General features: G+C 48.7%; 1 protein-coding gene across 14 annotated transcripts in view; it reads left to right on the top strand.

The window, feature by feature from the left end:
• The first annotated feature begins 438 nt into the window (after positions 1–438).
• The window catches only part of PFKFB2 (6-phosphofructo-2-kinase/fructose-2,6-biphosphatase 2), a 36205-nt gene continuing 24219 nt past the window's right edge, over positions 439–12424 (top strand). For 12 of the 14 annotated variants that reach the window (XR_006891440.1, XM_046680799.1, XM_046680803.1 and 9 more), the window contains exons 1-9: positions 439–574; positions 1577–1684; positions 7479–7604; positions 8099–8195; positions 8622–8688; positions 8826–8900; positions 9264–9320; positions 10219–10343; positions 12109–12316. Coding sequence is in view for 13 of the 14 variants with exons in the window: in XM_046680799.1 (XP_046536755.1) it covers positions 1597–1684; positions 7479–7604; positions 8099–8195; positions 8622–8688; positions 8826–8900; positions 9264–9320; positions 10219–10343; positions 12109–12316 (843 nt within the window). In the remaining variant the exon portion in view is untranslated. Of the gene's footprint in view, positions 575–1576; positions 1685–1726; positions 1986–6743; positions 6906–7478; positions 7605–8098; positions 8196–8621; positions 8689–8825; positions 8901–9263; positions 9321–10218; positions 10344–12108; positions 12317–12424 lie in introns of those variants that run through there. The other 2 variants (XM_046680809.1, XM_046680808.1) reach the window with 2 other exon arrangements.

The following is a 12424-nucleotide window of genomic DNA, read 5'->3' on the forward strand; positions in this document are numbered from 1 at the left end:
ACCCCTATAGGTGTCGTCAGCTCAAGCGCTGTGGTAGTCTACTCTAGCAGAGCACCTTCTAAGGCTTACGTTCCAGTTTATAGATCTGACGAGATCCCGCTGGGATTCAGGGAAGAAAGCGTTAATCTCTGCAAGGTTTTCCTGTCACCAAAAAGTCACACCCTCTCAAGACGTCTACTTAGTCCACTCTCGCGAGAGTATGAAAAAAAGTAATGCTTTTTATTAACCCCGCCCCCAGCCCTATTCGTTGCCAAGCAACGATGCAACCAACCTCGACAGTGCTGGGGAACTTGGCAGCCAGTCGTCTTTCCCCTTCACAGTTCCGTCCTCCTGGAGCCGGCGTCAGAGATTCCGACTCGAGCCCCGCCCCCTGGAGCCTGCGGGCGCTCGATTGGTCGACGAGTCTCTCCAGGTGAGGACCAACGCAGGAGTGGGCGGAGCCAGGCAGGAGCACGTGATTTGCCGGTGACTGGTGTACCCGGACCCCGGGCACAGTCTGTCGGCTCCGGTCTGCCGCGTTCCGGGGGAAAGTGCCGGGGCCACTGCCGGAAGGGATCTTAGGAGGGATCACAGGGTGAGCGACGGCTGTTCAGTCCCTGGAAGGTCATGGGCGGGCGGGAAGAGGGGGCTGTGTGCACCCGGATGAGGTGCGGGACGAAGATGCCTCTCTGTTCTGGGGACGTGCCGGCCCCCGGGCATTGCGGGGAATGCGGACGTTCAGGGGCTGGGAGCCGCAGCTGCTGTGGGTGGGAGGATTTGTGTGGTCACTGGAAGAACAGAGTAAGGTCCTTGAAGCGATACGACCTTCCGTCCTCACGAGTCCCTTGTCTGGGTTTAGGGAGTGAGCTCGGGGCTCTCCTACCCCAATTCGAGTCAGGACTTACCCCTTATTCTGCAGGTGACCTTGGGGAAGTCCTTTACCACCTCTTTGCGCCCCAGAGGATAGATGGGGAGAGGGTGGGAGCAAGGACTGGAGAATGAGAACACCAGAGGAGAAATGGTGACGTCCTAGGGCTGCCTCAGAGTCCAGTTTTTCCCTCAGGGATCATGTTGGAGGTTTCCTCACGTCTCTCGTTTTTTTCAGAACTGAATCCTACCATTGAACTGCAATTACTTTACGATAATGAACTTATCTATTCGCAACCCACCCACCCCCACCTGCTGTCGCTCCTCTCCCCACGTTCTTCAACTAGAATCTGAGATCAGGAAGAACTTGGATAAGCCACTTAATTTGATTAACCTCAGTTTTTCAATCTGTAAAACGGGGAGACGTAATAATGGTAGCAAAATCTGCCTTATTACAGGATTATTGGAAGGATTATAGGAGATGATTTATGTGAATGTGAACTCTTGTCAGCGTTATTAGTGCCAAGTTCTAGTGCAACTCTCTTTATAGATGAGGAGAGAGGGCTGGAGAGGTTCACGCCTTATCCAAGGGCGCGTAACTATTAACCGGGAGAAAGGGCCGGACTTGACTCTTGGCCCGGGGTTCTTATGGCGCACGGATCCTCTTCACTGAGGGTTGTGAGGCATGTCTCCTTCCCTCTATTCCTTACATTCCTTTTGTCTCTTCCAGACGACTCCTGAAGAGCTGCCATGTCTGGGAATTTTGCATCTTCCTCAGAGCAGAACAACAGCTGTGAAACAAAAACCTCAAACCTTCGAATATCAGAGAAGAAATGTTGTGAGTTCTGGGAAAGAGGAGAGGCTGCTCTCTCCTAGGATTTTATCTTGGGAGTGTAGTTGTAATCTGAGACACTCGTGCTTGGTGGGAGTGAGAAATAATTCTTTGACGTGGAAATTTAAAACAAAGTCTACGAGGAGGAGAATTTTCTGTCTGAAACAAGTTGGCTCCGTGAAACGTCTGTCCTTGGGGCTAGCTTGCTGGTATAGCCCAGCATTTTCTTACTTTCTTACTTCTTTCTTTAACTGAATCTCTGTCTCCTGGGGGTATCTTCACACTCCGATTGATGTTGATAGTTAAGGTAAGCATTATTGTACACACAGTGGGGAAAGCAGAGTGGCGGGGTGCAGGAATTACTTGGGGCTGATACTTTTGACAGTTTCCCTTTATCTCTTGGGCTAAGCGTGATGAGGGTACTGCTGACTGCAGAAATTGCACACCAGAGCCAGGAGCTCATTTCTGCAGGCCTCGGGGAATCAGCCCTGACAGGTGACTCCTCAGTGTGTCTTGGGCACCTAACTTTCACACAGGTTTAGCCTTTGCACTTTAGAAGCTATTTCCCTGCAGGTTCTTTCCTGCAGCGACAGGTTTTGCGGGAGCATTTCCATGCCAATCTTTTAGATGGAGACAGCGGGTGGGTTTGCAGAGAGATGAAGCCTCATTTCTGGTCCCCGTGCGTCTGCATTCCTAGGCATCATTAAGACTGCAAGGCTGCATAGCCCAATCCGAAAAGGTCCTGGACAACTGGTCCCCAGATGTTTCAGGGGACCTCAAGGAATGCTAACCTTTGCCCCTGCTTCTAGATCGCACCTTTCTTTTGGAACCCTATCCGTCACTTTTTCTCACTTCAGTGGTTATATATATCAGCAGGTGGAAACAGCCAACCAGCATGAGACCTGGAATCATCTCTTGTTCAAAGCCCTCCCCAGAGCCTTGACCTTGATGTGACGCTCTTGTCAGTCTCATGATTAGTGATGACAGTCTTTCACCAGCACCCATGAGGCTTGCTGGGGTTTGAGCTGCAGCAGAGTCAGCTTGTTTAGATGTGATCCTGGGGTTGGCGCACCTCTGTGATTAGAGTCTCCTTTCTCTGCCAGGGCAGGAAGCCAGGTACCAAGGGCAAATACCCTAGGGGAGATAACTAGTGTAGTATGATGTTTGAGTGCAGCCTCTGCAGTCAGACTGCCGGTTTGGGTCCCAGTTTTACTACTTCCTAGCTGGGTGCCCTTGAACAAGTTGCTCCTCTCCATGCTGCAGTTTACTCCTTTATAAAATGGGGATACCTATAGTACCTTCCCCCAGACTGATGTGAGAATTAAATGAGTAAATGTGGGAAGGCATGTAGAAAAGTGTTGGGCACACAGCTAAGATGTGTTATTTTTCACTGGTGACTCTATTTGCATTTTGTATTTATTCCTGAAACGTAATATATAAATTGAATTATGCTCTAAATGCTGTGCTGGAAGCCCACTATTTAAAAGTGCCCTGCAAAGAATTGTATTTTCAGTAAAGAATGTTCTCTTCTCTGGTTTAACAATGTTGTAAGTCAGATTTTGGGGTACAGGATGCACATCTTAAAGAGAGGTGCACTCATGTTACTAGGACACTTGATCCAAAAGAGAGCAGAGAACTGGAGGGGAGGGAGTTGATAACTGGAAGTCTCCGACCCTGCATAATGCCCCGTGTCTGTCCTTCTAGTTGTTTTATCCTCCATGGGAATCTCCTACCTGCCTTCTTAACTCTTCTGTGGTTTTTCTGCCTTGAGGGCTTTTCATTAGTCCTGGAAGTAGTAATCTCAGGTCTCTTTCCTGTCCTCTAGACTAATTCCTGCTCTGGGCTCTGATTTCTCCTTTCCAAGCTTCACTCTCTTCTCTCCCACTGGAAGCATCTGGCTTGTCCTAAAGCTCCTGTCCTTCATTTACCCCATTCTCTTCTCCCCCCATTGGTTGGACTGTGAGGCTATCATAGCTGTAGTCAAAGGAGAAATGCAGTTAGGAGCATATGTGTTCGTTTATTCCCTTTTTCTCTGTTATTTGTCTGTATCTTGAAACAGGCTCCCCTGGCTGCTTCGTGTCCACAGCCGGCCGCTGCTTTATGAGTAGCTGCACCGGGATCCCTGCTGCTAATTACACATGTGCTGCCTGACTGCGACTCTGGGAAGTGACTGTGCTGGGGGCCTGCAGAGAGACCTTAGGGAGCCAGAACCTCCAAAGGAGCGTTACTGGGACTTGAGCTGCTCCAGGGATGGAGGTGAAGGGGAGGTGTTGGCTGGGCTGCCTTTAAGGTGCCCAGATTATGTTTCAGGGCTCTGTGAAAGCAGGAATTGGTGGGGCAGGGCGAGGTCTGCCTGCTTTTTTTTTCTTTGTTTCTTTTATTATTTGATAATTTGATGAGGTCTGGAACAAAGTTCCCATGTGTACCTTTCCCTAATTACAGAAGCAGTACATGTTCATGAAAAAATCAAACGATACTGAAAGAGAAAAGTGAGAAATCTCTCACAATTTCTCCTGTCCTGTTAAATTTGATTCTTCCCATCTTATTCTAGTGTATCCCATTAATGAAATCGGTTCACACTGTGCATCCTCTGTTCTGCTGCCCTTTCCTTTTTTTTTTTAAATCTTACTGTATTGTGGACATTTTTCCCTGTCAGTAAATCCAGATTTACCTCATTCTGTGTCGTATTACACTGTGTGGATATGCCACCTTCCGCCGAGGGACATTTGTGTTGTCTGCATGTCTGCCCTTGCAAACAGTGCTACAGTGAGCGTCCTTGCACACTTTGCATGTTTCTGCTAGCAGCGTTTCCTCCAGAGTTAATAGGAGAAGAGAGAGGCACATTTGAAATGTTGATCAGTGCTGATCAGTAGATTACTAATTTGCTCTCCTAAAAAGTTTTATGTTGTAAGCTGTTTTTAATATTTCAAAGTGCTTGATGGAAATTGGGCATTATCAACTACAGCTGGACTGGTTAACTAAAATATTAACTTTCTTAGTATTTGGCTGCAGAATTTGGATATTTCATGCCTATCATTCAAACAGCAGGAGATAATCAGCAATTTTATGACTTCTGGTAAATAAAAAGAAGATATTACTAATGAAACATAGTTTAATGGGCAGCATATCTCAAAAATATTGGGCCTATTTAAAAGAAATAGTGGGAGAAGACCTTGCTCATGAAAAGGCCAGGAACCATTGGCGTTTTAGAGCACCCTTCAGGATTAGAGTCGAGAGCACAGTTGTGCTTAGCAATGGCTCCCTTCATCAGGTGCCAACAGGAGATGGTGGCTGGGACTGAATAGGCTCTCGTGAAACCAGGAGTCTGGTCAGAGCCCTGACCTTGACTTTCTACTGTGGAGTGGTGGGCCAGGCTCTTCCTTTCTCTGGGCTTGAGTTTTTTTGTCTACAGGAGGGAAGTTTTCAAGCCCTCATTTCCTCTCAGTGGGTTCATGAAGGGAACATCAGTTTAAGATTGAGAAAGTGAGTTAAACCTTGTGTAAAGAAGGCAGAACAGAATTTCAGGATTGCAACAGCTTTCCGTTAGGTGTCAAGGGATGTGTTAAATTGTTTCTGAAATTAATCAGCATGAAGTATCTACTATTCAAATTAAGGTGGTGATGATGGTGGTGGTTGTGGTCTTGGTGGTAGTGGTTTTGTTTTTTGACAGGCAGGACAGAATGTTCCTAGTTTTGCTGGTGTGTCAATTTGAGAAAGGAAGTGTAGCTTAGTTTTGCACTCCGGAAAATGAGAGGCCCTGGTTGCAGCAGGTGTGTGTTGGGGGGGGGGCTGGGGGGGGAGATGTGATGTGCAGGGGTGGGAGGTGTGGTGCTGGAGGGCACTGTGGGGAGTCCTTAGTGACCTGTGTTTTCTTTTGTTCTTAGTACTCTCTGTCCAGGTTGGTAAACACGGAGCAGCTGGTTCCGTGGTTGGCTTCAGAGCCGCTTCCAAATATCAGTTCATTTTCAGCTTCAGGGAGGGTAACAAGATCTTCAGGGGAAGTGCCTAATGGGCTGGAAGGTGTGGACAAAGCAGGCCTAGCAATGCAGGTAATGAGCCACATCCTGGGGGATTGAGAAGAGTGTGGCGCTGAGCCGGAGAAAGTGAAGACTCAGGAGGATTTTACTGCTGAAACTGGAGGCAGCTGATCCCAGGCAGAGGCAATCTGCTGGTTAGGGGTCAGAGGTCAGGGATTAACATCAGTGGAGGCTTCAGGGTGGCATGTGCCTGCCTTTGTGCTCCCTATTTGTACAGAGATGAAAATCATTTATGTTGCTCATTACCTGCCTTGGAGGGCCTGCTGCCGAGGCCCGGGAATTTTCCACGTGCACAGTGGGTAAAGGACCAAAAGTCAAGTGCTCCAACCCTGAGTCTGGGCATCCACCCCTCCCTCATCACGGGGCCACTCTTTGGCTTCTGAGCACTTCTTGCCCAACAGCCCTAAGGAAACTCCTCCTGCTGAGGTCTGTTCTCTGCCCAGGCCCTTGTGCCCACTTCTGCATTGAGATCGTCTTACATTCCTTTTTCAAAAGATGAAAGATGACTTTCCCATCCAGGTACCCCAGTTTTACTGAACTGTTTCTTAGCCTTACAGGGTCACCTTGTCCCAGGGCAGAGAAGCAGCAGCAACTTTCAGGGCGCCCTTTTGAAAAGCAGTGCTGGGAAGTAGAAGGCGAGGACAGTTCTTTCCCTTTCCCATCCTTGTGCAGGCCCTTCCCTCATAGGAGCCAGCAGAGCCTGAGCCCTCCCAGCATGACCTCAGTTTGGGTCTTGGCCCCAGGAAAGTGTCCAGCAGCAGTGCAGTCCCTCTCCCACTCCTCTGTGGCAGGAGGGCAGGGAGCAGCCAGCCCCTGTGAGCAAGCTGGTGAGGAATCACAGGCTCTTTATGGTGAAAGGCTGCCGAGGAAACACAAGATCTGGATTCCAGCGCCAGCTCTTCCCGTGACTCATCATGGGTCCTTAGGCAAGTCACCTGACTGAGCTCTGAGCTTCTAGTTTGCCCCACCTGTCCAGTGAGACCTATCTCTGTAAAGGAGCAGTCCTGAAATAAGTTCCCAAGGAAGGGTAGACCGATGACTGTTCCTGCTTCTAAGTTGTCTTGCTTTCGTATGGGCCATTGAGGCAGGCTGGCCATGATGCTGCGTGGGCTAGCTTTACCATGAAGCTTCCTGAGATCTAGTCAGAACCTGTGTCAAGTAGGCTTTGCCACGGCCTAAATCTCACTATGGTAAATTTTAAGAAATTCTGACTTAAGCTCATGTCTTAAGTACAAAGGCCGAAACAGCTTGAGGCCAGGCTCTTTTTGCAGTGGGCAAGCTAATTCTTGCCCGTGACTCTGAAGGGATAGATGGATCCTCAGGGTAGAAACTATTTGACCATTACAGGAGCCAGCTCAATTCTGTACTGCTGGAATCCCCAGGCACAAGACCTTCCTTCACAGCTGTATCACTCTCGTGTTACTGGACATTCTCAGGTTAAGGAAGGTGCTGTGATTACTGTCTTTCTAATCCTCACCACTTCTCTTCCTCTTTCCACTTGGGTACTTCTGTGAAGACCTTGGACATGTGAGGAAGACATGTCTTGGTTTGGGTACTTTCTGGACATCTACATGACCCTCTAACTCTCTTTTAGGAGAGTTCACCCTCTATCTCCTCCGTTTGCCTTCCCAGGCTTCCTGAACCCCTTCCTCACTGAGATGTGTGAGGATTAAATGAGATTGCGACTCTGAAGTTCCTGGGCCAGTGCATGGACCTTTCTCGACCCCTAGTCATTTAGTTCTGTTCTGTGTCTTTTCCTCTAGCGTGGGCATCCTACATGACCAACTCCCCGACTCTCATTGTTATGATTGGCTTGCCAGCCCGGGGAAAAACCTACGTGTCCAAGAAACTCACGCGTTACCTCAACTGGATTGGGGTACCCACCAAAGGTAGGTGCAGGTCATTCATTTCTTGAGAAGGGAAACCATCGGTTCCTGGCCTCACCGGCCTCCGGGAGACTTAGGTTAACAGTGCTCCTGGCAGAAACAGTGGTTGCGTCAAGATTTACTGGATTTGTTCCCTGTTCACAGACTCATTTCCTCCTGGCCTGGGTGGATTGGCGTAGTTTTGAGGGAATACCTTCGGTAGCATAGGGCTTTACACTTTTTAAAGCCCTTCCATAGCCATCATCTTGTCTAATCCTAGCAATATCCCTGTGAAATAGCCAAAGTGGCTGAGGAAATTGAAACTCTGACAGTTGAAGACTTGTCTAAGGTCTAGTTAACCCTGAACTCGAACCTAACTTGGCTCCTAATGTGTTATTGTTCCCAACATACCAAAGTGTTTCCCATCCCCTCGGCTACTCTGACATTAGACCAAGAAGTCCCCTTTGGTGGGGCCATTGTATTGTTTCACGGCTGAAGGGTGCTGGTGTGTTCTGCAGTGTTTAACCTTGGGGTGTATCGGCGCAAAGCAGTCAAGTCCTATAAGTCCTACGACTTCTTCCGGCACGACAATGAGGAGGCCATGAAGATCCGCAAGTGAGTCTTCTCAGGCCTGACCTCTGGGCCAGCTCTTTCTTGGCCATCACAAGACTGGATGTGTTGAGGCTTGGTTTTACTTTCAGTAAATATCCTGTGGGGATTTTAAGTGGAAGTTATTTGCTAGACAGGTCACCTAGGCCTTGGGCGGGGAGAACAGGGCTCGGGGAGATGCATGTGTACTTGTAGACTCAACCTACAGAGGAATAAGATATATGCATGGGGTGGGGGGAGGGGAAAGATAGATGATGGTATGAAAACCTCAGTGGGGGAAGTTGAAAAGTCTAGTTAGGAGAAAATTTTGGCCAGCGGGAAAACTAAGCAGGAAGGGACGTGACTCCTATAACAGCCCCGCTGTTCGTGTCTCTGGCTACTCTTGAGCTTGGTCTCGCTCTACTCTGCTGATTTCCCCTGCTCTCATGGCAGGCAGTGTGCTTTGGTGGCACTGGAAGACGTTAAGGCGTATCTCACTGAGGAGAACGGGCAGATTGCGGTAAGCCTTACCTGCCTCTCGCCTGTCTTGGTCTCCACTGTTTCAGCAGCCTGGCTGCACAGCCCCACCGTGGGTGCACCTTGGTGGGATTCCATTTCTTGCTCCGCAGTCATCTACCTTGTGGGCTCTCTTCCCAGGTGTTTGATGCCACCAATACCACTAGGGAGAGGAGGGACATGATTTTGAATTTTGCCAAGGAGAATTCCTTCAAGGTAGGATCTGACTCCACGCTGGAAGAGAAGGGATGCGTGGAGGTGGGAGTTAGGAGGGACATGTGGACCTGTTTGACTCTGGCCAGTGACGACAGGATTGGATATCTGCTTCTCTTCTCTTGGGCAAACCCCGAGTCCTTGAGTGTTTTCTTTCAGGTCCTTTCTCAGACCCTTAGCCTGTATGTCTGAGGCCCTTGGGGATGTGGTAAGAGCTATTTTTAAATGAAGAGGCCTCGAAGGCCACTTGGGTAAAACAAAGTCCTGGGGGATGGTGGCTGGGGTGGGGCAGGTTTGCGCATGCGCTCTTAGTTAACAGCCTGGCCATTTTTGCCTCATTTATCACTGCCCTCTCTCCCTGGCCAGGTATTCTTCGTGGAATCTGTCTGTGATGATCCTGATGTCATCGCTGCCAACATCTTGGTGGGTGACACCCCTGTGTACCACCACCTCATTATCCTTTGTGCCTTGAGTGTGTGTTGGTGGGGGAGGGGGGAGAGTCAACTGGGTAATGAAAGAAAGAAATAGATATGTTTAACATCAGAGAGTGAGCTTTTTGATCTGCCAGAGCACCATTTTGTACTTCTACACTCTTCCCTTGGGAGAGGAAACTGAAGCTTTAAGGAATAAAGTAAGAATTAGCTGTTGAAAGGAGGCCAAGTAGGAGTCCTGGCCCTGAGTGTTAGCTGGATGCTGAGGCCCAGGTATGCCCTTAGACCCCATCACACTCTTCATTTTCTGTTAGGACCACCTTATAGGAAGGTCCTCTGCCCACTAAAGGTCTAATATTCAGGTCGACACTGTGCGCTGAGTGCCTCATGCCTTGTGTGGTCGCAGCGTAGGCCAGCGTCAGGCCATTTGATGGATTGTGCTGTGCTGTGCCGAGTAGATGTCTGTGCATGGTATCATGGTGATGCGCTCTCAGCAACATGGGAACTTGGGATTGTCTGAGGAAGAGGCATCTGGTCCAAGTCGAGCATGCGTTGATCAAGCACCCTATTCTGAGTGGGCATGGGGAGAAACTGAAGCCCATTCTGTTTTCCCAGGAAGGTACATAAAGGGATTTGGACACGGGCAGCTTCAGCTGCGTGACTGCCTCTGTCCTTCAGCCAAGGGCAGGCACATGACTCCCCAGTTGTCTTTCCCTTCTTGGTTGCCAGGGTCACAGGACGGGGAGGGGCTGCTCAATGAATGGGGTTGCCAACGCTCCAGTGAAAGGCCACTTCTATGGACTCCCTTTTCTTTACTTAGCAGTGGCTGTTTGCAGGAGGACTGTTAAGGGCAGACCTCTGACCAGGCCCTGCTCTTCCTTTGATTCTAGGAGGTAAAGGTGTCGAGCCCTGACTACCCTGAAAGGAACAGGGAGAATGTGATGGAGGATTTCCTGAAGAGAATTGAGTGCTACAAAGTCACCTATCGACCCCTCGATCCAGACAACTATGACAAGTAAGATTTCAGGCCATGGTTTGAAGGGCCCGAGGCAGGAGGCTCATTTGAGAAAGAGCCTTTCTCCCTCTGTCCCTAAACTTCCCTCTGACAATCCAGGCCTATAATGTTTACATCATTCTAGAGAAACACAGTGTGGATTTGTGGCTTCCACGTGGATTGAATCTCCTACTTGAACACTGAAGTGTTTTTCATCATCGCTTCTTTCCCTCTATCCTCTGGAGCAAGATTTCTCAACCTCAGCATTACTGACATTTGAAGTGGATAATTCTTTGCTGTGGGCAACTGTCCTGTGCATTGTAGGATGGTCAGGAGCATCCCGGGCCTCTTCCCACTAGATGCCAGCAACACTCCCAAGATATGACAACCAAAAATGTCTCTAGACATTGCCAAATGTCCCCTGGGGAGCAAAATCACCCCCATCTAGAACCACTGCTCTAGATCAATAGTTTTGAACTAGGGTGTTGTAGGACACTCCTCAGGGATGTGTCATCAGTGTTTGATAAATTTTTGAAGTTTATTATCTGTGTGTGTATATATATAAAATGTATATGTTAATACGTATGTATACATGCACGTATATTACATGTGCAATATAACAATGTATATAATAATAAGTATATATTTATATAAAACATAATATATATTGTGCCATGTGTATACACACATATATATATTCTGCCAAGTCCTCAGGAACGTGCCCGTCTCAGAGAAATGTCTGATCAATGCTAGCACTATGGCAGTGTCTGTCAGCAATGTGGTACAGAGGATGGTTAACTCGATGTGTGTGAGCCATAAGAGCCATAGCAAAATGTAGAGTCCACGTTGTGCACATGGAAAAGCGTGCAGTTGGGGCAGTTAACAGTTCTGTTCAAATAAGAATACAGCTGTGCAGCCAAGCGAGACAAGCCTGCGTGGCCCACTGCTAAATTGCTTCAATGATCTGCTTTGAGTGTTTTGAGTCTGTCAGTTGCTTCAAAGTTGTTGCCTAGAATGTTAGTATTTGGAGGTGTTCCTTAATACAAAAGTTGGAAACCACTGCCTTACATATGGTGTAACAGTGTATTCTTCAGTTAGCCCAAAGGCCTACGTAGAAAAACATTCTAGAAGAATGTGTGTGGGTGTTTAGAGATGTTATCTCTGGTGGTAGGGTTGTGGGTGATTTTTATTTGCATCATTCTACCTTTTTTTCCTGAAATTCTTTTGGAATAAGCATGTGTTTTTTTAATAATAAGAAAAATTCCATGATGGCCACAAGCAAACAGCGTACGGAAGTGCCTCTGAGAGAGACTTGATTTGGGTGGCTGTGGGGAATGCACAGAGATCTCCATCTGTGGTTCTGCCCCGCCTCCTCGCTCATGGCTGGTGGGTGCCGTGCTGTGGCGAGGTCTCGACCACCTCCGAAGTGGGTTGTGCTTCTCACCACATTTCAGAGTTAGCAAAATCTTCAGGTCATCTAGTCCAGTCCCTGAGGGGAGGCCTGGATTCTGTGTATCCTACTTATCAGCATTGCATGGCACAGTACAGGCACTCGGGAACTGGAACTGACTGACTGGAAGTTCAGGAAATTCTCCTTCATCTCAGTCCTGAGGAGTGATCCATGTCTTACCATGTCGTTCCTGAAATGTGGGGGAGGTGGGGAGGCGGGTGTGACGGGAGAGGAGGAAGCGCTTCTGTGAGCCTGGAAGTAACTGGAGATCCTTTCTCCTCCCACTGTCATCCTCAGCTTTGCATACTCAGGGGACTTTTTCCTCCTCTGTCCCAGGGATCTCTCTTTCATCAAGGTGATCAACGTGGGCCAGCGGTTTTTGGTGAACAGAGTCCAGGACTACATCCAGAGCAAGATCGTCTACTACCTCATGAACATCCACGTGCAGCCCCGCACCATCTACCTCTGCCGGCACGGGGAGAGCGAGTTCAACCTCCTGGGCAAGATCGGGGGGGACTCTGGCCTCTCGGTGCGCGGAAAGCAGGTGGGCAGTCAGCCAGGAGGCTGGGTTTCCTAGGCTTAGAGTTGGAAGGGCATGGTGGAGGTCATCGCTTTTATCCCTTTACTCCTTCCTAAATCCCCCTGGGGCTTA

Source organism: Equus quagga, chromosome 13, assembly GCF_021613505.1.
Source record: "Equus quagga isolate Etosha38 chromosome 13, UCLA_HA_Equagga_1.0, whole genome shotgun sequence".
Lineage (NCBI taxonomy): Eukaryota > Metazoa > Chordata > Mammalia > Perissodactyla > Equidae > Equus > Equus quagga.